General features: G+C 41.3%; 2 protein-coding genes across 7 annotated transcripts; one reads left to right on the top strand and one right to left on the bottom strand.

Annotated features, from left to right (window-relative positions):
- The first annotated feature begins 610 nt into the window (after positions 1 to 610).
- On the top strand, positions 611 to 9,249 carry LOC125717906 (uncharacterized). 6 transcript variants are annotated; one of them, XR_007384691.1, is made up of 15 exons: positions 611 to 765; positions 1,386 to 1,504; positions 1,606 to 1,737; positions 2,693 to 2,794; positions 3,020 to 3,153; positions 4,691 to 4,734; positions 4,813 to 4,950; positions 5,564 to 5,760; positions 5,872 to 5,922; positions 6,135 to 6,178; positions 6,494 to 6,567; positions 6,677 to 6,734; positions 6,850 to 6,908; positions 8,215 to 8,304; positions 8,388 to 9,249. XR_007384691.1 is itself a non-coding variant. In XM_048991271.1 (12 exons), exons 2-12 carry the CDS (start codon positions 1,388 to 1,390, stop codon positions 8,664 to 8,666), a joined length of 1,140 nt encoding a protein of 379 aa, XP_048847228.1. In that variant the 5' UTR covers positions 611 to 765; positions 1,386 to 1,387; the 3' UTR covers positions 8,667 to 9,249. The 6 variants fall into 6 exon arrangements, 2 of the variants coding, with proteins under 2 accessions (XP_048847228.1, XP_048847229.1); XR_007384692.1 differs by lacking the exon at positions 4,691 to 4,734; XR_007384690.1 differs by having other exon boundaries at positions 4,691 to 4,950.
- Positions 9,124 to 21,599, bottom strand: emp2 (epithelial membrane protein 2). Its single transcript, XM_048991277.1, has 5 exons — positions 21,338 to 21,599; positions 11,128 to 11,239; positions 10,940 to 11,033; positions 10,641 to 10,781; positions 9,124 to 10,346 (listed from the first exon to the last, which is right to left on the bottom strand). Exons 2-5 carry the CDS (start codon positions 11,203 to 11,205, stop codon positions 10,177 to 10,179), a joined length of 483 nt encoding a protein of 160 aa, XP_048847234.1. The 5' UTR covers positions 11,206 to 11,239; positions 21,338 to 21,599; the 3' UTR covers positions 9,124 to 10,176.
- Between the last annotated feature and the right edge of the window lie 5,326 nt (positions 21,600 to 26,925).

The raw sequence follows: 26,925 nt of genomic DNA, 5'->3' as shown, positions 1-26,925 counted from the left end.
GGTTATGATGGCGCACAGCTACACTGCCATCATAGAGTCCATCCTCACCACCTCCATCACCATCTAGTACCCTGCTGACACTGCCAAGGACAAGAGCAGACTACATCGCATCATTCACTCTGCTGGGAAGACGACTGGCTGCAACCTTCCATCTATATATATATATTAACCACCTTATCTCTCGATGTCTGGCACCAACCACCAAAGCAAATTCCTTGTATATGTGAACATACTTGGCAATAAACTCTATTCTGATTAGATTAGATTAGATTAGATTAGATTAGATTAGATTAGATTAGATTAGATTAGATTACTGCTGCGTCCTTTGGAGGTTTTATAGCAGGGGTCTACAACTCCGGTCCTGCAGAGATACTATCCAGTAAGTTTTCTATCCTACCTGGCTTCTGATTAGTCACACCTCCTCTTGGTATTTACCTGAGAACTAATGTGGTTTATCAGAAGCCAGGTAGAATACAAAACCTACTGAATAGTAGCTCTCCAGAACCGTAGTTGGAGACCCCTTTTTTAAAGCGTGAAAAGCGCGGGAAACGAGAATGGCTCGAGGGCTCGTCACTAAGCAGAAGCGCGTGCACGGACGCTGCGGGTTGTGCCTAAAAGGAATAACAACGGGTCTCGTGCAGTTGAGGCTCGAGCGCTGGCTGTTCAGGGTAGTTAAACTGAATCCGAGACGATATTAAGGTTAAATGGTTTAACTACCTGAAGCGTTTCCTGAATGTGTGTCGTTGACAAATTAACAGTCTCAAGGTAAAATACGATTTAAAGTCCGAGTTTACCTGAACTATTACTGAATGCAACACTGTTAAATAAACAGAATGATAATCTTGTATAAGAACAAAAAACACGTTGATTTCCAGATAAGTGGCTTTTTTGGTCAAAACGATAATCCTAATAGTGAATTAAACGGTTTTGATGGCTAGGTTATTGTTCTCCCTTTACTAACAACCGCTGTTTGTCATCTTCGACTTAGCTACTAAGCTAGTCGGCGAGTTTTTCCGAGTTAAAACTTCAGAGCATAAATTGAAAATAAATCGTATTCCAGGTTTAATTTTTCCAGCTATATATTAGCTAATCACGGTTTCTGTTTTTTGTTCGTAATTTAAAGTATTGAAATGTTTTATTTTAAAAAGATAAGCATATGATTGGGTATGGAGTCGGAGGCTAGCTTTCATTTGGTTAATTTAAGATTACTTAAACCATTAGGTATTCCTCTTGAACAAGTACCATACTATACACGGGGTGTTTTGTTAGTTTGAACCGATTTTGCTGATAAATGGCTTTGGCTATGTATGTACAACTGTTCAGTCAGCCTGTGTTCAGTGTAATGAACTTCTTGGTGTATTTTTAATGCCCCCCCCCCACTCAAGTTATGAAGAGGAGAAAAGTTTTTAATTCAGAAATTGCAACAAGGAAAAGACCCAAAACTAAAACCTTCTCCAAGGATGGTCAGTTGATACGGCCAGTGAAAGGACTGTCTAAAGCTGAGGTATACAACAGTATTATTGTTGGAATTACAAAATAGGATATCAAAGACCTTTAAAGCCATTTGTGTGTGGATGTTTTTTTTTTTTTTTTACTATTTTTCAGATTCAAGACCTGATACAGAAAGAAATTCTCGCAAAACTGAAACAGTCAGATGAAAAGATGGATGAACTCATTGGAAGAATCCAAAAAATTGAGTTGATTTCCAGTTATGAGGGAAGGCTTTACAAACTCCAAGTTAGTAACTGGAATTAAATTCAGCTTTTCCTTTGTCGCAAAACTATACATGAGACTACTATAAACTATACTTGGCTAGGTATTTTGAAGACTTCAAGACATTGTAGAGCAGATTGGTGTATTGCTAACTAGGAATATGATGTTAGGGATGCTATGGTGTGAGGATTATAGAGTCACATGATCAAACTCAAAAAGTTGCTTAATTCAAGTTGCAATAGGAAACCAAACTGAATTTGAAATTCATGTTGGTTGCTTTGCATGAAATTTCTCTCCATGCAAATGATATAATGTAAAGCATTCATTAATGTAATAAACACTTGAGCAGCTAAAGCCATTCTCCAGTTTACTGAATTTGGACTCTATTGTAGAATAAAACCTGTCAAGTAAATTTTTTATACAGCTGTTTATGTATAACGTTTCATATGTATGTTTTATTGCTGCAAGTATGTAATATTACATGTGTATTTTCTACTATTGTGAATGTATTACTGTTTTGTAGAGCCTTATTCTTTTATATATGGGGATAATATGTGCAGTGGCTTGGCTGACTTCTTTCATTTTAACCAGTCCCATAAGAGCATTGACCTATTGATTGGTTACTGGTGTGCTTTTTTTGTGGCATAACACTGCCATCATAGTTGATTTTTATAGGCCTGCTGTTTGTGAAACTGTTAACAATGTATTCTTGAGTTAAAATGTGCAGGTCTTTGAGGGAGTATTGGGAAAACAAAACGTATGGTCCTAAATTGTTTAGGTTGATGACATCTCTCTAAGGTGTCTCTGCCTGCTAAAATATGAAAACATCAGATGCTCTCGACATTATTTCATTAATGTTGTTTTTGCTGTTAGGGTCTGCGGCGTATGAGTTTAGAAATGAATCCGGATTATTAATGCTGTTTCTTTTATATATTTGGAAAATTTACATTTTCTGCCCTCCCAAATGTCTTGTTTCCAGGCAGACATTAAGAAGATAAAAAGGAGGGGGCAGGCTGCTTTGGTATACATGAGAAAACTGCAACCATCAGGGACAGAAATGTCACCCGAAGAACTCAATCAGGTTGTTCATTAAACAAGAGGCTGCCTTCTCCTCGCTTAAGTGTTGAATGCAAAAGCTGGCTATAATCTCATCCAGCCATTGAGAAATATGGTATTGATATTCAATTGAGGCATTCATAAGATTTATGAACATATAATACGTTGCATGGTGCTTATCCTGTTCACTGAGCCTTTGGAGCACGTTCTGGGGCCATGGGCTCACAGAACTCTCTCTTTTTCATTTTAGAGGGCTTCCTTCAGCAGTATGGGTTCTGAGCTATCATATACTATGGATTCAGCAGCCTCTGTACATGTGCCACCCGGGCTTGTTCCTTCTGAGACTACGGTCAGAGACCACACAGATGTGGTCTCTTCCACAGGGTAGGTCTACATCATTCGTATGTCTGCTTATTTTTGTTTATCATAAGGCTTGCGGTGATTCTGTATTCATGTATGCAAGTTATGAGCATTCTCCAAACAGTCACTAAACAACAAATGATATTGCAGTTATTATGTGCGTTTAATTCTGTTTCTGTTTTTACGCCCACAAAAATATCTATCTTCGGCCAGAATTAAGACAGACAGCCTTATAGTCAGTGAAGAGTCTAAGCCCTGTGACCCTATAGGTGCAGGGAGCACCACTTCAGAGGTTGGGCTTTTTGCATTCCTTTTTCCTATTTTCATTAATTACGCATTTGCAAAGAACAAGGAATACACCCTGCCCAAGAAACCGCTCTAATGCAGACTATGATGAAACACACACACATGCACATACTCACAGGCTAATTCCGCTTTACGCTTTCCGGTTTACACCAGTTCTTAAGAGTGTACTAAGAAGCCAAGTGTGCCAAGTAAATGCGCCTTCATTTGGAGAGGAAATTTACAGGCAGAGCCACAGTGCAATTCAAACAGGCAGTGCTACCCACGGCGCTGCCATGCCACCCCGCCGATTTTACGTTTGTGCGTTTAGAGCTTTCAACAGAATTACCCTGGTAATTCCTCCTCTCTTTAACCCTCTGCTGTGAGGTAATACACAGATAAACACTATGCTGTTGCTCCTTAATTTTTTTTTGTAATTTAAAAACTCAAATATGAAATCAACAGGCACTTACCGATTTAGTATTTCATTCCCAGAATTCCCAGCCATGGAGCTGTCCACCCTCTTCACAGCTCTGCCAGTGAATGTTGGCTGGCACACAGCTTCATTCATCCCATTTCCTGATTTAGAAAGCAGCACACGTTTAGTTCCCGAATGGGCCAGTACTTCCAGGTCCCAGTCATTAGCTGCCTCTCTGAGTTCCTGGGCTGGCGGCCGAATAATCACTTCGAATCTGCGATATTTAAAAATGCCGCATGTTCCACCCGCTAACACCCAGTAAAACTGCTGAGCGTGCTCGACTGGCTGACAGTTGTCATCTTTCATTGGGAGAGCACAGGGAGCCTAAATGCGTACATTTTACAGGAATCCATAAATGGTCAAGACAAGCCAGCTTGTCAAACTGATTTTACGTGAAGAAAAGCTGTCATCATTTTGTGTCTCCAGTTGATATAGTGGTATATTTTATTTTCTCATTCTGCTAAGGAGTGAGACATGGGGCCTCAGAAAACAAAGGCAGATTTTGAAAATTAGGCAAATAAGGCTATTTTTTTTCTATCCATTTGCAGGATCCACAGGAGCAGTTAAGTTTTACAGATTCAGTGTACATTTGAGATAAATCCCTGAGATAAAGATTCACTCTAAAGCTTTGTCTAATATTCACAATGTGAAGGTTTGGCTTATGCTTTCTTATTAACAGGAGTAAGAACAAATATTAACAATATCTTCACACAGGATCCCAAGTGATACCAAATGTCTTACCGAAAGATTTTGCTATTTTCACAGCTTTTTTTTTTCTTAATGTTTCTCTTTTTCCTTCAGAGAAAAACTAAATAAAATCCACACAACTGGATAATTCTTACAAGGTTTGTTTCCAATAAGCCAGTGCAGAATTGTGAGACTGCCTCTGTGGAATGTAAAGCTTTGTTTTGCTTGACCTTCAGGATTTTTTTTCCTTGGCCATGGGCTATGCAGTTTTGCTCCTGTGGATCAAAGTGGCAATAAACAGCCGTCTGCTCTTTCTGAGAAAGTTTCATTGTGTAATAGAAGGAGTGGAAGCACTCCTTGAGAACATTCCAGAGGTATGAAATGCACCATGTCAGCAATGGAGAATGCCGGATGCTTTTCTAATTGTTTGCCTTTTGTTCCTTTCTTTCCATAACAAATTACAGACACCTCTTAATTTGTGGTAGAAATGGCGTTATAGAAATTTCTTTTAGGATGACTTTCAGTAAGTCTTGAAACTGTTCCATTTCAGCTTGGATGGTCAAAGTTCTCTTAAAAGAATCAGGACATTCAATAAAAATAATTTTTATCAAAGAGCGTAGCCTAAGAATCATATGCATTACGGAAAAGTGTTGAGTACTGTTGAGTGATTTTCTTTAGGCCGAGTGTGCTTACAATTTATAAGTGCCATTGGATAACAAAATGATATCTTGGCAATTTGGTGGAAGCATCTTTTAATCTACACCAAAAGTTAAACAGAAGCCCTAACCAGGCACTATTTGAGGATGAATCGGTGCCTCTTCTTTGTGTCCTGAGTGTACATCCCTAGCAGAAAAAATAGCCATGTTCGGTCTTGACACTGAAGCACTCATGCCCAGCAGGGACTGGCTTATCACTTGCATTGATGGGCCATGCACCTTGGAAATGATTAAGGTCAGCCAACCAAAAGGGCCTTTATCTACTTCACAGGTTTCTGTCCTCACTTGATACCTGAGAGAAAATGTTTAATGTAATATCAAATGCCCTTTGAAGCTGAACAGCAGTTTTAAGTGTCAAGTCCACTAATTCTTCAGAAATATGTCGCAAAGCACTTTCTACTCTGTGAAAGCTGATCAGTGCCATCTAGTGCTTTCAAGAAGTATTTCTGAAAATTACTATGGCTCCTGGTGAGAGTTTTTTTTTTACGTTTATTAATTTCTTAATACTGAATTTGTTTATGGATGGTTTCAGTGGCCATTTTTGTGACTTCAAAGTTTCCTGTTCTTACTTAATGGTAGGTTATGCTTTGTTGGAGCACCATCTCAACCTGCCTGCACACCCCAAAGTTTGTGAGTGTGAAGTGCTTTTGTACAAAACCTATTTTGTGGTAGGTAGACTATCATGATTGGCTGCTATGTCAATGGTCAGTTTCCATGGATACAATGCCATCCTTAGTTTTGTTAGTAAAGATTGCAGTAGGTCAGTGTCTGCTTTTCACCTACTCCTAGCCTTGAGATGTATAACTGTTCCAAACCCTAACTTTCGGGATTGATTATTCCAGTGAGACTCAGTCCAACACTCAAGGCTGCGCAGAAGTCCAGGAAGGTATGTTCTGGCCATGTTTCAAAAACCACACGAAATGATTAAGATTAATCCTGAAAATGTTATTCTTTTGAAACCTGTTCTGAGGTGGTTCAGGCTCCAGGTCATATTTTCTGTAAAATGAGCATGGTTTTGTTTGTGTATTTGAAAAGCTCTAAATTATAGGCGTTACCTGTCATTTCCTCTCTCCTCTCTCAAGTCAAAACATTTTTCATCTTAGATAAGTTTGCAGCTCTCGATTCATTTGTGTTCAGGTGAAGTCCACATTGATTTTTAATATGGGCAATAGAAATACAACAGCCTTTCTTTTTTCTTCAGAAACTGAGGAGGTGATATATTGCGGGGTCATGTTGCCTAAAACGAGTACCGTTGAAGGATCTTGCCAGAAGCAGGTATTTATCTGCGCCCTACATACTGCCCAGCCCTCCAGATGATCGACAGTGTCGTGTCATTGTGAGTTATGGTCACTGGGGATTAGCTCTCCTTCCTTCTCTTTATAAGCTCAAAGGGAATCCTGCAGTTGATCTCACATCTGAAAGCAAAGAAGAGGACACAGCGGGTAATGTTGACATCCATAGTCCCATCATGTCCTAAATGCGTAAAATCTCTGCTCCAGTTTTCTGAGAATTTATATTGCCGCGATCTGTTTTGATTGTATATTTATCATCATTTAGGAGCATTGAACTCAAGCAGGGAAGGTAACGACACAGCAGTCGGCCCATCCCAAATGCAGGTACTCTTTCGTTTCAGGCTTTGAGATTAAAGCCGGTCATGGGTTTCAAGGGTGATGTCAGATGTGGGTAATTTCTTAACTCGGGGGACTATGGCATCTGTAGCTTTGAATAAAAAGGCAGTTCGACCTACTTTACCACCCCAAGCTCTTTCTGGTAAGACTTTACTATGCAGTCCACCCTTTACTGCTGAATACATTCAGTAGTCTTCAATGGAAAGGGAAAGCATGACTTTATTCCATTCCCTCCATGAATCCATCAGTTTTTAAATGGAGTCGCATACAAGATATAGCTGTTTCCCAGCAGAGGTGGACGTTTCCAGTCCAGAAAGTAAAAAATCCAAACCGAACTTTTACTTCAACCGGCCAGTTGAGTATAAAGAATCACAGTCACAGCATACCTAACTGGTTGGTTGAAACAAAATATTGGTCTGGATGTTTAAATGGGGGCCGCGTGTGGCTCAGTGGGCCAAACCTGTGTGCCTGTAATCACAAGGTCGCCAGTTCAAACCAAGCCTCCGCACGTCTGTGGGTCCTTGAGCAAGGCCCTTAACCCCCAGCTCCGTGGGCACCGCTACAGGTGGTAGCCCTTCGCGGACAGCTTACTCACAAAGAGCAAGTTGAGGGAGGCGTAAAGACAATTTCCCCATGGGGATCAATAAAGTATTTATTATTATTATTATTATTATTATTATTATTATTAATTTCTAGATCTGAAATGTCTACCTCTGGTTCCCGTTGGATAAAATAATGCTGAAGCCACCCTCAGGTGTAGTAACAGGGCCAGACCACCTTGTTGCAAATATAGGTATGGAATCGGTACAGGTAGCACTTTGACAATTAAGATAGTTGAGTAGTATGACAGCACAGTGTTGCAGAGGTGAAGATGATGTGATTTTTACACTTCTGAGGTGGGTACTACCCCAGATTGGGTGCAGCACGGTGGTGGGCCATTTAAGGTGGAATTGTCATTTTCACACCTCTGATCAGGGATTTCAGGACTGAATCCTGTAAAAGGAATGTAAAAAGAGTCTGAAGTGAAGCAATGTCACATTGCGTCAAAGGGTATGAAGTAGTGCAGTGGCAGCTCTTAAGAAAACAGAGGTAGGGGGACAAGAACAGGACTACTGGTGCCATAGCTTCCTTTGGCATTGTGATCACTCTGCAGATTTCTCCCTTCTCTCAGAATCCTACATCCTGTCATGCCCACGCAGCCGGCGTGCTGGTACCCATGCAGGCTGACAGCCGTGCCATCGTCCAAGGTGATGCAATTTCACTCCATTTTTTTTTTCCCTCTCTGCCTTCCCAGCCATTGAAAAATACAAAAAATATTCATTCAGGAGTAGGAATGCTGAGACAAAGTACACCGGAAGCTCCTCCTCATTGGACCCATGCTGAGGTAATGGCCGGTCAGCCCACATGAGTCAAAACCAGTCCCAGTGCCATGCCCTATGGCGGTAAAATTCCCTTCATTTCCCACAGGGTGACTGGCTTTCGAAACAGCCCCCCCTTCCTGCTATTTCGCTTCCGAACTACCTGCTGTTTCAGGCCGAGGTAACACAGCCACCTCAGAAGCTGGGGGTGGAGCAAATCGAAAGGCCTGAAGGGATTGGCCTGCAGTGGACTGCTATCCAGGCACAGCCCTGCACCTTTACTGGACAGTTCTTCCCACTACTTCACCCGGACACACAGCTGCGGCTGATATTTGGAGTGGAGCAACATAGAAGTGATCAAAGTTATACCTATTCCCATGACCTATAAGTTGACCTTCTATGGCACAGGGCATTGATTCTACTTCACTAATGTGGCAAACATAAGTGTAGCATTTTTGTGATGTTTTTTCATCATAAGTACATGAATTGGACCTCGGCTGCAACTTTAGAGTTTAGTGTTGTATCAGAGTTGTAGTGTAAGCACATGAAAATGATTTGATATGTTTAACGTTTTTGTGTCCTGGGATACTATTCAGTTTATGCCCTGAGGCATTTGAATGTCATGCAAATGTCAAACGACAGCTCAACGATAAGAGAATGAGCAACATTGCAGGTGAAGGGTGTTTTGTTCGTTTTTTTTTTTTTTTTAAAGTACATTGAATTGGAACAATCCACATTGTACAGTACCAAAGGTGGTGTCCCATATCATCATCCACTGAAGATCTTGAGAGCTGGAGCTTTGTGATTTTATCACATTGCAAAAACCCAGACGTGTTAGGCTGATGTAACACAAACCAATTTAATTAGCATACAATAAAGAGAGCGATGGCATTTTGAAATAATACAAAAAAATCAACAGTGAAACAATTCATAGAAGTCTACAAAATAAATAGTTCTTTTGTTTTCCCCAATTGAAGATTTTTGTGTGTTTATATAAACTTTATGAGCTTTACTACTTCATTGTTCATAGTTTAATGCTTAATATGTGTCTTTTTTTATTTTCAAAATGTTGTGGGCCATCATGTTGGTGTATATATATTATGTATGATTCACATTTTTACAAACCATAACCAAAAGGCCTCAAAGGAGTGTTTAAATGGAATATTAATTTAAAACAATTGTAATTATTCTGCCGCATCTTGAGTTATAATTAAAAATAGAAATAACATAAAACATGCAATACAAGTAATCTAATTAAACAAAGCAATGAAAATGTCAATTGTAAGTTCTGGTTGGGTACCTGATAAAGTTAAATTATAATACTCACTTTCAAGTACATTCTACTGCTTTATTGATACACATTGCAGCACAAATTTGATTCAATATTTCCTTGAATATTTAAGCTTGCGATGGTCTTGGCTAATTCTTCAACATGAGCAAATGTGGCGTAAGTGGATCTTGGCTGAAATTGAAATGTTGATCCAAGACTTGATATGACCAGATCCTTCATTTCACTGGGAAAACATTTTAATGTTTTGTGGTTTGAAACGTACATCTGATTCCACGCGTATTCTTTATACCCAAGTAGATCTGTTTTATTTCATTTTTCAAGTCTGCACATGCCTTGTATCCCCTTTGAAGTCACAGCATGTTTTCACCGTCAACAGGGTTAAATAGCATATTGAAGACAAAAAAAGGTTAAAAATTCTACATTATAATACCATTCCTCATTTTAATGTTTCCAGTATGGTGTTTTTAATATAGTTTTTCAGTCTTAGTACTGCTTATTTTGACATTGTAACATTTCATCATACAAAAATTAGTATGTACAAAATATATTCCTCAAGGCGTCCACTAACTGCAGCTGGGTAATTGTGGATGGGGTGTGGATTGGTGGTCTATTTGCGTTTCCTCAGGACTAGATACATCAAGCCGCTGATGAGGATGAGTGGGAAGGAAATCCAAGCAGTGACGAAGGCGTAGCCATATTCCCCATTGTCAAATTCCGGTTTCTGGAAGCTTCCGTGCTTGGCCGTGTAAATCGAGGCCCCAATCATGACGCAGAAGGCTTGGGTGGAGACAGAGGTGTATGTCCACAGGTCAGCACATCAAATTAGTGAAATTTCATCTATGAGGTAATGCATTCCAGCAGTGGGCTGATTAATTATAGCTTGACTTAAAGTGATTTAGAATTTGAGAGGTCTGATTTAAATAAAAATAACTTTTTAAAATAGTTTTTCATGCAAAAAAAGTCAAACCAAGAACTCAAAAATAGCTGACCATTGCTTTTGGAAGTTGCACTTTTCAGGGTAGCGGTTTTCCTGGTTTATTTTTTTGATCCTTATTAGGGGGCGGGACTTACCCGAAAGTAGCTGAATGATGGCGGTAAAGACAAATCTCTCTCCTTGTTTCAGTCGGAAAAGCTGCAGGATGAACACAAAGAACCCCACGCAGCAGAGGATGGTGGCTAGTATCATGGTCGTTTGGACAACCTGAAGGTAGGCTGTGGAGAAAGGAGATAACTGAGTAATGGCGTATGTACTGAACCTTAGGAAAGCCATGCTCACGTTTTTATAATGCCTACTTGTTTAGAAAAGTGTCACGATAAAAAAAGAAACACAGTAACATTCAAATTGACCGGGACAAAGACCCATTAGTTACCTGCATTATTGGATACGCTGTGTTCTGCGGACCACCATGTAGTATTGCAAGTGTACCACAGGTCCATGTAAAATGTTTGTGATACCCACCAGGCCTAAAAGGCAATAAGAGAAAGTGTATAGAGACTAGCCTTGTACACAGTTGTTCTTGAATAAACAGTCTTAAGTCATAATTGCTTGTCAACTTACATTGTTTAAAGTCGATATGAAGAGTAACACTGCAGCAGTTATGTGGAACAGAATGATGAAGGCCAGTATTATCAACATTGTTAGCAAGTGGCTGGTGTTCAAGACACAGAATCTGCGAAATGAAAGGGATAAATATGAGTTACGCGTGAAGCAACAGTTCCGTCCATGGGTTGGTCTTAAGTGTTTTCTTGAAGGCTACATTCCACAAAACTTGATTTTTTTTACTTCATATGTCATATATTGAGTACAACCCCGCATAATACTTTACACACCATTTTTATGGTACAACATTGCTACTGTAAGGGATTTCTACAAGTAAGTTGGTGATCACATTATCAGTAGCCAGAGGAGAATTGGCGTATTCCACCACAGTTTGCAGATACCCATGCCCAAACATACCTTAATCAGCGAAATACAAGGTTTAGTAGGTGTGTCTGAGTAAATTGCAAACTGTTTTCTAAACTGGCTCTCCAGGACTGGAATTGGAATTAATATATTGAAACAATTTGATAGCAAAGCAACAATACTTCTTAGTACACTATGGGGATACTCACACTTGGCCAGGTTGCCTTGTACCATGCCCAAGCACGATTGTCCCCCTTCCCCCCTCCCCTGCTGGTCTGCGCTCACATTGGGCTCAACATTCCGAGCCTGAGCACATTTTCATCATCACCATGTGACTTTTTGTGTTGAAGAAAACAAAGCGCTTTCGCACAGCACACTGGAGTTCATGATTCATATCCTTATTTTGTGGCGTATTTGGAGTTGTTTTGGGCGCGATGACATATGGCACTCATAGATTTACTGAATATGCAACATCTAAATTCTTACTTAATCATACTGCACATAAGAAGTCCCGTATTTTACCAAATATCTCGTCGTTTTTATGTGCTGCATCCAGCTGTTCCTGGATGCTCTTATCAGCCCAAGTATCCAGTAAACACTGCACCTCTGCCAGAGACAAAATGATTCCTTTTCCTCCATGCTTGTTAAACGTGTGTCGCTACCAGATCTGTACACAGCACTTTTGTTTGCAATGCAATTTTGCCAAGAAAAAATATTAATGACACGATCTTTAAAGCCTACCTAATGTGTTTCCTCTGGGTCCAGTTCACGTATAGTGTACATGTGTGCATATGAATGTCAGTCACATCACTGACGTCATGCCCGTGTTCCATGCTCGGACCCTGTGATTACACTGGATGCATACCATGCATGAGTTCAACTGATCGTGTCCAGGCCCATTTCTTCAAGTGGGCCAAGGCACTGGTAAGTGTACCGTGCTTGGGCAAAATATGGAGCAATTACACTAGTCAGATGAACTGGACTTTTGGTCAAGCATGCTTGGACACAGTATGGATCACCCAGTGTGGGTACACTCTACGTAACACACCAAAACAATGAAAGATAAGTCATTTTGTTAGTAATTGCGGGGGGGGCATCGATTGTAAATAAGCGCTAGCACTGCCAACACTGGTGACATTAGACAAAAGTATATTGGTTAGCAATCAATTTTTCTGAAGCAGAAATATGGAGATGCAAGTAAAAAATGTATTAATTGATGCATTAAATGTCATAGGGGTACAAAAGTAATTCCATCTGCTCAATTTTTGCTCTGCTACATCTTCTTCTGCACTTCCGCATCACTTCCAAGTTAGCAACTTCCAAGTTAGTGCCGGTTATCGCTGTTCGTTTGTGTTCCAACAACAAGTACCTAGTGTGAAGCAGGTACTGAAAAAGGGTTCTGCAACTGCCTCTGATGAAGTACAATAAGATGGAGTTCCTGTGACGTGAACATGACAAAAGTCCCTGGTTCTGGAAAAAGGTTCTGGTTCCAGAAAAAAGTTCCGGTGGTATGAAAGCGCCTATAGAGTACCGATGAGCATGAGCTGAAGACTGCATATGTCTGAGCTTTAAGCTTGGCCTTTGAAAGCCTATGGCAAAGTTCCCATCATTATTGTTTCACTCTATTACTGCACACATAGATCACACTGGATTTATATCTCACATACAGATGAATGTGGAAAGTTCCATATATGCTTTTATGAGCTGAAGGTTAGAAGCACCAACAGATGGTATTGTTGTGCAAAGACTGACACACTTAGGGAGCTTTAAGTATATTCCACTATGTGCCCCCCCCCTCCAATAAATGACTTGGAAACTAGGTTGACAGTGTTCTTGAATGTGAGGGGGTGTGGTGGTCTGATTTAGTCTAGACGTTAAGCAAAAGGTTTTGCTCCATCAAAATCAGGAAGACAGATTAGACAAATATTCCCTTAGGAGATACTTCTTCTTGCTACCTATTAATCTGTCATTGAATTTTACAGTCTTCATTGATGTCTAGTAGAGGCTTCCTGCCAATCTAACCACATCACCATCAAAACCCAGTTCAGTCCCCACTTGTATTTACTTAACCCTGTGTAATTAAAATGGAGATGCACCATCTAAAAAAGTCAGAACGATTTTGTGTTTATGTCACTTGATGGCTGCAGATGCTTAAGACTGCTGTGTAAAGAGCCTAACGAATCTGTGGAATGGCATCTACAAATTTCAAAATGCAGGCAGCTGCCCAAGAAATCAATGCCTCATATTTTAATAATGAATCCTATAGATGCATCGTGTGCAGTTTATCTGGAAGGTACGCCAATATCTCCGTAAGAGCTATTTGTACTGTGATTTTTTTTGAAAGACTGACCTAGAGTATTTAGTTGTTTTATGAAATATTTAATATAAGTTATGGATTAAAATCTCTACTAAAGAAATTATAGTGTATAATGCAACTTAGTATGTTTTCACTGATCAAGCATTTGAAAGCGTAACTATTTCCCCTGTGCAAGGAAAATTAGCAAATGTTTTGTGTGAATGACAGTTAAATCTTAGGCCACAAAATTTGACTTTGATGGCATTTCCCTGAGGTGGTTCCAGCTTGAGAAGACAAGTCAGCAGCACAAACTTATCCCACAACACACTCACAGCAGGCCAGCCGGGCTGCAGACTGCAAGCCTGCCAACATAAAGTCAAAGGAAAACAAAACCACTTCAGCTGACAGGAAGCCGCCACCCCCCCTTATTTTTCCCCAGCGGGCCCAATGGAGGGCTGGCCAGTATGGATTCCAACTGTGGGGAGTGGCCTGGCAGGAGCTGCCGCTTGGGTCAGAACCTGGCTGGCTTAGAGATGGCCGCCTGCTGCACCCTCTTCCTCACCTTTGCACACACACACACTCAAGGACCTTTTCAGCTGCCCTCAATCAAAGGCAGATGCCTGGGAGATAGATAGTAGATGCTAGATAGGGATAACCTACCTTGACTTGCTCATTTAGAGAAGAGGGTTTAAACTGTGAGGGATTTCCATGCAGAGATAACGGTGCTTTATTGAATTAGTTGAAATTTTAAAAGTGGATAAAAACCTCCAACCCCTCGCTCCATCCACCCAAAGCCAGAAGAAAACAGTGAACTACCCTGCTGTCTTTCAGTGTGTGAGGTGGGGGGTTGGTTTCCAAAACTCATGGTGTGCTGACGTCCCATTGCACATATGGTTTTAATTTACTGTGGAGCTCCCTTCCTCTGCAAGAGGGAAGGAAGAGGAGGGAGAACGCAACTGTGGTGAGGAGAACACACCCGAGACGCCAAGAAACCCCAAGTCTGTTTCTCATGATAAATGAACCTTGTTCAGAATTTTAACCGGAGGTCCCTTTAAAGCAGAAGTGCCTTCAAGCTTGAACTTCTTCACATTCTCCCTGCATTCCTGCAAAGTTGCGTGAAAAATTCCTGGAAGAATTCTTGCGAGGGCATTCTCTTTACATTCTGGTATATAGCTTATGCAGAAAATCAGGAAGGAAGCATCAGAACAAACGTTATCCTGTGTGATGTCCAACCTGATTGTCTTTCGGTGTGTTTCTCAAGCTTGGAGGCAGCCTAGTCATTGCTGTGTTGTCAAACAAGCACAAGATCTCGAAACTGGAGGTAGTAGAGGATTGCTGTGAAATCTAGAATTTCTTCCCTCTAAGCAAATTACCTCGGAAGGCGTCAACACATGGAGAGAACTAAACAGAATTCACAGATCTGCTTTCATATTGTAATAAGATGAAAACCAATGGCAACATTTTCGCAACGGTCTTCCTGCACTGAAAGCTCCCAAAGAATGAATTGGGACCTGATAGGGCGCCCACTCATGTTTTTGCATATTCGCAACATAAATCCACAGTTACAGATTCATCCCTCACTGCAAATCATTTGCATCATTTGCACTGCGTGATCAGCCTACACATCTGTACACAAAGTACATCTTGAAAGACGGATAGGTCGAGGCATCCCTTTGTCAGATGTTGTGCACACCACTCACATAAGAGGAGGCCACACAAGATGATGTGATTGCAAGCTGGTTTGTGACCTGAAACCACAAGGCTAATTCCAAGCATAACCTTAACACCATCCTACCCTAGCTGTCGTCTTGACAACTTTATAGGTAGTAGGTTCAATTCCAAAGTGCCAACACTGAGTTGGTTTTCTAATGACAGCAGAGACCTACCACAAGGTTCAGACATCTATGAAAGAACATTTGCTTATGAATTGCTTTGACTCTTTACAGCTGCATTTTGTTGGGTCCATTATCCACGTGTGTGCAAACAGCTTGTGCCCAGTCCTCTCTACTCGAACGAAACTGCTGACTTGGATTTCAGTGTTAATGTCATTTTTTTTCATAAAACAAAAGCCGCAGTCTCCAGCATGCCTCAAAATGTTTCCAAACCAGCTGCTGCTGACAACACAGCAGTCGTGGAACAAATGATCAAGACGAGGGAAAATACGCATCGGCCTGCATTCATATACATAGACATAATGACACTTCACAATGGACTGTTGTGTTATTTATCTGTCGTCTGTTGCTCCCAAAGCAGATGCATTACATTTTGACCTGAGAAAGGTGCTACATTTTCTGTAACCTCATTATCTTGCATAGACAACTACATGTATGGGGTCTACAGCCTTATTGGCAGTAGGTTTAAAAATACTATATGCAAATGAGGAACAATGCCTGACATCCAGACCCAGGAGCTACAGCTGAGAAATGTCAGCAGTACTGTGATTCCTAAATCCTTCCAGAGACACCTACCTGAACTTCCACCAGCTTCTGCATCTGTGACAGTCCCTGACTAATACCTGGCATTCGACTAGCGCATCTGGAGCTCCAGAAAGGTCAGCAGCAGAGAGAGGTCTCTGCTGGCCTTGCATCTAGACATGTCTGTCTAAGCCTCTGTCTCTTTGGAATACCACAAGCAGCGGAGTGCCAGGATGCGGCAATAACTAAAATACATTCCTGTGCGCGAATGACTGGAAGCAATGTGGGGGGGGGGGGGGGGGGGAAACGCCCCCAAGGAATACGTCAACTGTTCTTCTCAATGCCGTTATGATGGCACCCAGGTTTTTGAATACTGTACTGTGTAATAAGACTCTGAGACTGAAAAGTGTATTTTTCTGTACTGCCTCTCTGGGCAGCATCTATAAATATTAATAAAGGGGTGGCCCCAAATCCTTGGAATAGGTACTTGAATATCTGTGAAATGCATGAAGAACACTCAATGCCTGCTACGAAAGAGAAACAACACTAAATTAACATTAATGCATCACAATAATACCATTATGTAAATGAAACTACACCTTCAAAGTAGGAACGTATTAAGTCAACACAATAGATTATATTCAGTGATAATTTTGCTTCAGTCTTCATAACTGTGAGTTTTGAGGCTAGAGTTCTTGTCTGGAAGTATTTTTATGCACAGTCCAAAATTACACCTCTGTACGGAGTGAGAATTATGCAGACCGACTATAGGTGGCTCTATTAACCTGCCACCCCACTGGCCGATTTTATCACTGATTCTCTTTTCCCAAAGTGCTGTTTCCTGTGTTTACTGAGCGTCGACTCAACCACAGTGTCATTTAAAACAAAGCTCCTTTCATTGGCAGCACTGAGTAAACGTGGTGCTGTAGGAGAAAGGGCCTGAAAATCAGTGCTGCCTTTAGTCTCCCGTTTCAGGCTTTGCCTAAAGGAGGGTGCTCATAGCAGAGTCACACGCTCCAAAAACAGACCAAACAAAAACATTTATTCTGCTTCAATGTGTACAAAAAATGAGTTTGAGTTTTCTTGTCTGATGTGTTTACACCACCTAATCTGGCACAGTGGTGTGGCCCTGCATTGTCCGCTGTGGTCGCAAATAACAAAGCGGGTGCTGGTTTTATTTTTAGAGAAAACACAAAAGGCAAGTTCCTTCTTGGAGGCCATCCAATGCAGTGTTTTAGGTCTGTGGACCAAACAAAGGCGTGTTCCGTATATACGTTCCACTATGAGAGGTAATCCCACCCAGTGTCAACTTTCAAGCCAGACCAGAAGGAAAGAGTAAAAAAAAAAAAAAGCACACTCCTGGAAAAAGAGGGAGAGTGCTGAATGTGATTCTTTTTTGCATGAACTTCCATCTGGGTTCAGACTTTTTCAGAAGTCACCACTGCCTACTAAGCAGCAAATAGCAAACGCGAGTATCAGTTATCTGACTTCAAAATAAATATGAGGGCGGCAGGCAAAGTGGTGGGTGGTTGTGTCAAGATTGAAGTTCTGTCAAAATTCAAAGTTATTCTCCAAAATACATATGAAACAATGAATAACATACAGTACTGTTTCTTGCAGTGTTTCATACAGGATACTAGTACCCCACAAGACATACGGTAAGCCGCTTGTATAAGTATATACAACATACTCTTAGTGCTTGAGTAAGCATACTTTACCACAGAATAACACCACATACAGCACAAGAGTACTCTACCACAGAGAACCTTCCCACAAGGGACCCTACTCACACGAGTACTCCATCACAAAATACTGTCTCACAGGGCACTCTAATCACGTAAGTGTACTGTATCATAGAATACCATCCCACAGGGCATTCTACTTGTGTAAGAGTACCGTAGAATATCATCCCACAAGGCACTCAACTCACATAAGAATACTCTACCATAGAATACCACCCCACAAGGCACTCTACTCACATAAGAATACTCTACCATAGAATACCATCCCACAAGGCACTCTACTCACATAAGAATACTCTACCATAGAATACCATCCCACAAGGCACTCTACTCACATAAGAATACTCTACCATAGAATACCATCCCACAAGGCACTCTACTCACATAAGAGTACTCTTCCATAGAATACCATCCCACTGGGCACTCTACCTTAAATACTCAACTATAGGGTACTTTATCATTACTCTATCCATCCATTCATCCATTATCTGTTGCTTATCCAGGTCAGAGTCATTGGGGGCAGCAGTCTGAGCAGAGACTTTATCATTACTAATTTTGTTAACTTTTCATAAATGAACTAGCTGGACTGGCGCCACTCCCACCCTGAGGCAGCACCTGAGCCCCCCCCCCCCCCCCAGTGTGCACCCTTGACCTTTTCACCTGTGAGGCATTTTGCCATATGCTGCATATGGAAAGTGATGCCTCTGGGGGTAGGGGGTAGGGAGAGATATCATGACCCACATGGGGCCAGAGAGGAAGTCTAAAGTGAACCTCTGGTGGACTAAGGAGCTGGGTATTTGCCCTCTGCCCTTTGGATAGCCTGTGGGACATCATGAAGAACTTTAGTCTTTACCATGAAGCATCTTCAGATGTGTGATTTTCTTCTTGTTTCCCAAATGTCACTTTATAAAAACCATGTCAAAACTGTATTGAGGTTTACTGTAAATAATAAAAAAACAGCTTTCCTAGACAGCCTGAAGGGCTTTTATATGAGGAGCATTTATAGGCAACCCGTACTATAAACCCACACTTGCTTTCGCACATCTACGGAAGACTAGACACTATTCAGCTGTTTTACGTCTAATGTGGTTTGGGGACCAGCTCTTTAAAATAAAACCTGAATCCCAGAACACTAACAAAACTGCATCGCTTCAAAAGAACAACAAACGCATGTAACCGAGTATGCTAGGAGGACTGAAATCCCGCAGAAAGCTCGTCTGCAGGCCTGCTTCACTTTGTTACCGATTTTTGTTCAGCAGATCTGCTTTGTTTTGTCGTTTTATGCAAATAGCAGATTTAGCATAACAGAGCACCTTTGTGTATAATGCCGGTAATGATAAAGCCATATGGGGCTACTGAAGTGGATGCGACCCCCCCCCCAACTATGGTTGCATGCAGTGTGCTCACATGACCAACCACTCCTATCCAGCTTCACCTGCCAACTGGGGCCCTCCCCCAGACCCTCTCCCTCGGGGGAGAATTTTTACCTTCCTGCTTTTTCACTCAGCCAAACTCACACAAGACATCTGCAATTTATTATCTGCCGTCCCAGGACAGATATAACCCTCCCTGACAAATCTCAGGGATTTAAGTGCTCCAGACTCCTCATCTTCCCAGGGGAGGCACACACACTCACACATCCACACCCAAGATCTTAATTTGCCTTCTTTCAAATGATGACTCTTCTTCAGATGGATATTTGTTGCATGTCAATTCTCTGTGATGGGTTAAACTAAGCTAAAAGTTAAAATACGGTTTCTAATACCGTTATGTAGGCAGGCATGTAACGTCGTTGTCCTACATTTTATGATCATTATACATCTTCCTGGCGAAAGTGTCGAAGGCCAGCGAGAAACGTGCCTCTTCCCGCATGCTGGCTCAAACCTCAGGTAGAACAATCTGCTTAAGTAATAAAGTCCACAGACAGCACCAGCTAGGTCGATGTGAACTTTTTTCGTTACGCTTCCTTGAGCCAGGATGTGCGTATGTTTTATTTGAAAACAACCCTTGCCGCCAATTTACAACTTCAATCTCTCAAAGTGCCTGGAGGGGAGCCGTTTTTAACGGGCAATGTTCATACCGCCGTGAGCCACTTCTAAATACATAATCCGTTCATCTGTGGAATGACTGAAATAAGAACGTGCGCTTCCATCGGTTAAAAGAATTGAAAATTAATACTTGGAAAAATAGAATTCTGTGAGAGTGACATCATATTCTCTCGCCCGCCACAACCGAATCTTTACGCAATAATCGGCGTGAAAATCAACTAACGAAATTCATTGCGTGAAACAGATTACATCAATACTTGCCACGTCTTTGACCAGGCTTAGGAAAGTTTCGTAAACACGGCGAGAGGTAAAGTTACCCATAACCTGAGCTGTATTCCAATGCGACCCGCTAAACGAAAACCGATGCGAGCAGCTTTTAAATCACACGCTGGGTTTTTCGCAGCTTTAGTGAGATCGCTTTGGCTATATGAACGCGTTTGTGCCCTAGAACTACACCCTCCAAACATACTGTGTTGGCGAGGGTACGTGCCACGAAACGATAATAATAATCGTCGCCCATAATGTTTATTCCAAGTGGGAGAGAGGAGTCTAGCGCTGCAAAATTAATAAGTATTATCAGAGGTGTTAAATATAATATATGTAATATAAATATAATGTATCGTTCAACAATCTGGTAAAATTAATGTAATAACCAGACATTTAGAACTTACACACCGCGTGTCAAACTTATTCTATTCGAAATACTCAAAACGACCATACTGTGCTCCTACATAAATAACTCAATGCTGCAGCCGCTAAATCGAAAACGGCGCAATACCAACAGTTGACACCAAGCGGCGTAGTAAACAACGAAGAAATTCGACTCGACTGAACTTTTTCATTTTTTTGTTTCCCTCCAAAAGTTAAACAGAGAACACAAAAATGATAACACGATGCGATGAATACATGTAACAAAAATAAAGCATTTTCGAACTTTGAGTCGTTCGGGGCAAACCAATTTAAATAAATAACAATAATTTAAAAACTGTTGCACGTATTAAAAACATATCCGTTAGTTAGAGATATTGTTCATATACACAACATTAATTCACAGTAAAATCTCGGTTTGGGGAACAAAGTAGCATAGATATTTTACCCCGCGAGACCACATGCGCTAGACAACGCCCCTTTCATCTTATGGAATTTCAGAACTGTTAAATTAACTTTGCCGGTAGGATAAACTAAATAATACCAGGCATATGAAATATTACACCCCTAGCATACCTTCATTCTTTTCTCACGCCTTTAACAAATCACGTGCTGCTCTTTAAAATATGATATTACGATGATGTGGTAATGTGTGGACTTCTATATTTTTTAAAACCTGTTCTTTACTATTAAAGTAAACAAGTAAACGATACTCACAGTTTGAAATGGCTAGTTCCAGTGAGCTTTTAAAAATTAAAATACACGACTTGGTGTAGAAACGTGACTGCAAAGAAGCAATAGTACGAGGGAAAGTCTAACTAGGCGCTCCTCCCAGCTGGGTGTGGCTTGGATTCCGCTGAAGATGGGAAAAGCGGGGAAGAAGCCACCAGGTTTTATTCATGTGCTATCGGAAACCCGTCTGGGACCGAGATTACTCGCAAAGGGAATTCGGCAAAATCTCGATTGCTCTAGAAATTAATGTCCGCCTTCGGGTGCGTCTCCTACGTGTTAAAGGGGCGCTGAAAATCGAAGGGGCGCAAAACCTTGGCTGAAATCAGATTAAATATCCGCACCGAGACAGGGCGGGTAAATAACTCAGTTGTTCCGCGCAAACCCCTGCCAATTAAACTTTTCTAATCATATTTTTTAAAGAAATAGTCATTCAGTAAAAATGAAGTCGGGAAAAATGCACCCGAATCACAGTAAAATAAAGAAGTAGGAATTACGAACAAAAATCAGCGATTTTGTTTAATTCTTCATCATGGGGACCCAATGCCACCAGTGTGGTGGCACAAAAGGGAGCGCGAAGTTTAACTGATCTGTAGGAAGTGTAATAATCCAGCACCGGGATCCGAAAAAGTTCATACAGTGAAGCGCCTTATCCTGTTTCCAGGCCAGCAGAGACGACTGTGACGGGAAGCTTGTGGCCGGAGAGTGTATTATATAGGAAGTTGATAATCTCAGGGCGACCCAACAAGCCTACCCTTTCATATAATGATTAATTCAATTCCAAACATGCATGGTTACAGTACATTATATTCAGATTGCTGCTATTATGCTTTTAGGTTCCATATTCTCTGGTGATTTACCTAGGCCTAACAGTTTTTTAAAAAAAAAACAGGTAGAAATTCTATTGCTTACATCTACAACTTTATACCGCCAGAATATGCTAAAATTGAATAGTTTCCATTGTTTTTAAGCAGTTTTAGATTGAGTGGATTAACTGACTCCTGATCCATCACCAGCCGGCCTTGTATGTTTGAGCCCGTTCATTTCCTGCCCTCTTTTCCTCTTAATCTCTATGCATTTCCTGTCACCGAGGGACATCGTAGTACTCCGAGTACAGCTGGAAACGGCTTCTCTGGAGACGCCGAGGAATGAGGCTTGGTCATTTTCAAAGAACATGTGGATTTGTTTAACTTCGCAAACTATAATACAACTGGGCTATATATCGACACCAAAAAAATAACCAAAATGATTTCAAGAATCCCTAGCTGGAGCAATGTAGGCTACACCGACAAATATTCCTTTATATAATAATTAGTCTGGTTCAACTGTCTTGAAATTGGATTTGCTATTTTCACTCCTGACGTTAGTAATGTGTTTATTTTGCAATGCTAGCGCTATATAAACAGTTCATGGACACGCAGACACCACCTTAAATATAGACTATGACCCAAGGACAACCCTTAACTTTTAAATTGCCCTTTAAATCCGCCGTATTTGCTGCGCTGTTCTCCACAATAGCGCCCAGTGCGCAATTAGCGTCGCTGGCGGGACACATATTATACTGAGCCTGGAATCTGAGGAATGTGTCAAGGGTGCCGGAGCATTTAGAAGCGAGGCGGACCTCAATCCAAATCGGACATGGAACGCGGGTTTGCTCCAAGCACTGTGAACGTTTTTTCCCATGATATAGCAAGTTTTCGCAGCCCTTTACTAATTGAGTTGCATGCGGAGTGATATTTATACAGATTATCTTTGGTAATCCAAAAGTGATAGTACTACAAACTGTAAGAAATTCTAACGCTTTTTTGAATATAACAATGTTTTTATTGCTAGATCCCGATGACAGATGGTTAAACGGCGTAGGAGAGAGCTTGATATTAGGGGGAACACAATTCTAATTAATAATTGGGGATACACGTCCCCATATGCCGGTCATTGTGTTAGTCGGTTTTTGTTTAAATTTGCCTTTTCATTTTTAGCGTTATTATTTTCTCAAGTAATTTGAATTATATGTCCTGACTTAACGGTATGAATGCACGGGGGCTGAGATCTGGATGGAGATTTTTATCTAGGCAATCGTTGCCCCGCCCTCGTGCAGATCCTGTTTCAAAGGAGAGCTAAGAAAATGGCCCGGCCGGGCGTGAGGTTCCCTTGTCTGATTCGGAGCCACCTTACACGAAGGAACAGAACAGGGATGGTGCACCGTGTATCTGCTGTACAACCGGAATGTTTTCATTATACTCCAATAACATACTTATGTCCATTTTCTTCACTTGGGTTATAAAAAAATCTATTATTATAGGCTTATTACAAAATGAGCCCAAGCTCGATTCAGTTGCTCACCCTCGTCGTCCCTTTTGAAGAGAGCAGCGCGTGCATCCGTAGCACGATATTCAAATATATGTAATTTATGAAAATGGAGACAGGCAAAGCAAATTAAAACCCTTGATACCATCTCTGTCACAGGAGGACTTAGTCAATAGTCAAATGAGCTGCGCTGTTGGCGACTTCATCGTCATGGCTTGGTGTCTGCTACGATATGACGGTGCCTGTTTCCCGCATGAGAAGACCGCTCTCATTTTTCCATTTGCTTTTCTTGATGGGGAGATTAAAGCAGCACATGTAACCGGCAGCCTTTCGTCTATAAATCCATTTATGTGTATGCTAGTTTACCTACCGCACACGTAATTTTATCACAATATTTATTTCAGATAACTACAGGGACTTCTCATAGGGCACCGAGAGGGACTCTTGCCCGTGGTGACATTTTCATTGCTGACATTATGTGAACTGCAGTATAAACGAGATATCAATCAAGTAATAGCTTTGCTCTGTAGTGAGGAGGTATATATATGCACACAATAGGTTTAGTATACCGATAGTATAGTATATAACATAATAATACTACCAAATACAGGGATATCTAAGCACTTCTGACACAAATAATCTTGATAAAAATTATTAATTATTATTGTCCATTTTAATTAGCAAACTGAAAGATTTTAGGAAGACTGGAAACGTAGCATCATCAAGACCTACCAATTTAGGGTACTCCTTCACTTAATCGTGCGGTCTCGGTCACCTCAATCAATCAATCAATAATTTCCTTACTGTTTTACTTAATCATTCACCGTTTTTCATGTGTTGCCGCACTCTTCAAACGACTGGCAGAAAGTCTGAAAGTAAGGTTCCGTCGGGAATGCAGTCGGCATTAAAACCTTGATATTTCGGCATATTTCACACCTGAGCACCCTTTCCAAACAGCCGGTCTCTCCCTGACTTTCTCCTTTGGGTGAACAAAGCAGCCGTTTACATAGGATTTGCATTTATTTTCTTTCCAAAAATGTGTTTAGTCTAGCTGACGTCAAGATCTTTACAGCACACAAGGTCAAAGACGGCACTGGACCCTTTCAGCAGATGTACTCAATGTTTCTAACAATGCTCCATATCTGTGACTTATCGGCTTCGATTATTGAATTATATACGGTCTACGAATAGGATTTCGTGATTATGTTTTTAGTCATACTTGTTTTCATATTCAAACAAGGTTAAGAAGGTTATCGACGGCAAAGCCACAGCCAGCGGCAAGCGGTCTGAAAGTGATTAAGCCAGTCTGATTTTCATTCGTGTATGTCATAGCTGCTCTTCGCTTGGAAAAGCAAAAAGGATAATATTAATTCTGCTACAGCCTGATCACAGTCGAAATTTCAATAGGTTATTTAAAAACGAATGTTGTTTAAGAATATGCTATTAATGGAAATCATGCACCGCTAAGGAATGACAAACACGCAACCATATAATTTCTGATATACATTCAGCATTACAGTAAACAGCAGTGGACTTGCAAAAAAGCACTTAGTCACTTAGATGTGAATGCAGTGAAATATGGGAAAAGTAAAAGGATGGAATAATCAGTACTTTTTCCAGTCAATCCACCCAGAACCGCGTATTCTTGTGGGAGATTCTTGTTTTATGTTTAGTGTCGGACTCTTGTGAGGAGCCTGTCCAAGGAGCTGTAGTGGTAAGATGGGCCCAGGCTGGGCCAGTGGCCAGGTTAGCAAAGAGTGCGCCCACACACACACAAAAACACACACACACACGCACTCACACACACATTCTGTATGTATTACTTCCTATCTGACGTTGTTTACTGTAATATGTCTCTGGTGATTAGAGCGATATTGCAGATTGAGACATATCAGTGTGAATCGTATGTTATGACACTATGGTGATGAATGTTTTATTGTGATTAGATTTTTGTGTTAAAATATGCACATGATTTAATATTTCAGTTAACAAAAACATACGCCAGATGGCTTCCTATCCTGTCGCCTGCTCAGCTGCAAAGAAAGTTATCCAGTTAGCAGTGCTGCATGCAGCATTCCCACTGCGTCTCTCCATTAAGTTCCCTTTTAACTGAAACGGGGAAAGATCTGCACCTCATGACCACCCCTTCCTCTTCTGTGTTTTAGGAATAAGGTCTCCCCCGTGACCGGACACCCTCCTGGGATTTTATCCGTGGTCCTGAGAAACAGATGCACGTGTAGATTTAAGTATGGATTATAAGGATATGTCCTTACCAACAATGTGGGAGATCCGCGTGTTTAAAGGGGGTGGGGGCTGACTTGGTCCCTCGATGCAAAGACATGCAGCCTGCGCTGTCCAAAGCCAAGGCTAGGCTTTCGTATCTGTTATCAGAAGGTTGCTGGTTCGAATCCCATGCTTAGCAGACTAGCCACATCTTCATTGGACCAATGAGCAAGGCCCATAACCCTGTCCGAAAAAATGCTCTAGTGGTGCTGGATGGATGACTGGCCTTGCCCCATAACCACAGACTTCACTCTCACCTCTGTACACGTGTGTGTGTCTCCAAGGAGAGCAGGATCAATGTAGCGGTTCTTGTACAAATGGAAAATAAAGTTTCATTTCGTTTTCAGGAGAAACCACAGCACCAGCTCCACCTTACCTGTGCAGCTCTGCCTACGCCTTCCTGTGGTCTGCTTACTCCATAAAAGTTCATCACCGGGCGAGTCTCTCACTTATCCACCTCATTTGTTCAGACGTGGGCATCCGTCTCACTCTTTCCCGCAATCCCTCCCCAGAGGTGGAGGGAATGGGACACACACGGTGTGCGGCTGCCAGAACGATCGATACCTACCCTGTCAGAGAGATGACGAGCAGAGTGGGGAGACGTCGTCTGATCGATGAGGTCGGTTCTGTCGCAGTGTGAGTTATTTGAGTTGCTTTGATAATCTAATTAAAGTTTCTCCAGCTTGGAGATTTGTTGCAATTAATGAGAGACTTAAGCTACACTGGCCATTTTATTAGGAACACTTGCCTAGAACTAAGCAAGATCCCCCCCTTGGGTATTGCTTGGCATGGATTTCACACCATGCGGTTTGATTGGTGACATTTTTTGGCACTTGTGACTTTCCTGATGGCTATCTTGCCGTTCCTTTCTGACCAATCCCGATGCCTTGGTGGTTATGGTCACTGAATAGCTTGGTTACTGCACCATCCTCTGTATGGTCTAGTCCAGGGGCCTCCGGCTCCCCCAGACCTGCATGTTTTTGGGT

The sequence above is a fragment of the Brienomyrus brachyistius genome, chromosome 22 (genome assembly GCF_023856365.1).
Source record: "Brienomyrus brachyistius isolate T26 chromosome 22, BBRACH_0.4, whole genome shotgun sequence".
NCBI classification, from domain to species: domain Eukaryota; kingdom Metazoa; phylum Chordata; class Actinopteri; order Osteoglossiformes; family Mormyridae; genus Brienomyrus; species Brienomyrus brachyistius.
This window is presented reverse-complemented; position numbering and strand designations above follow the sequence as displayed.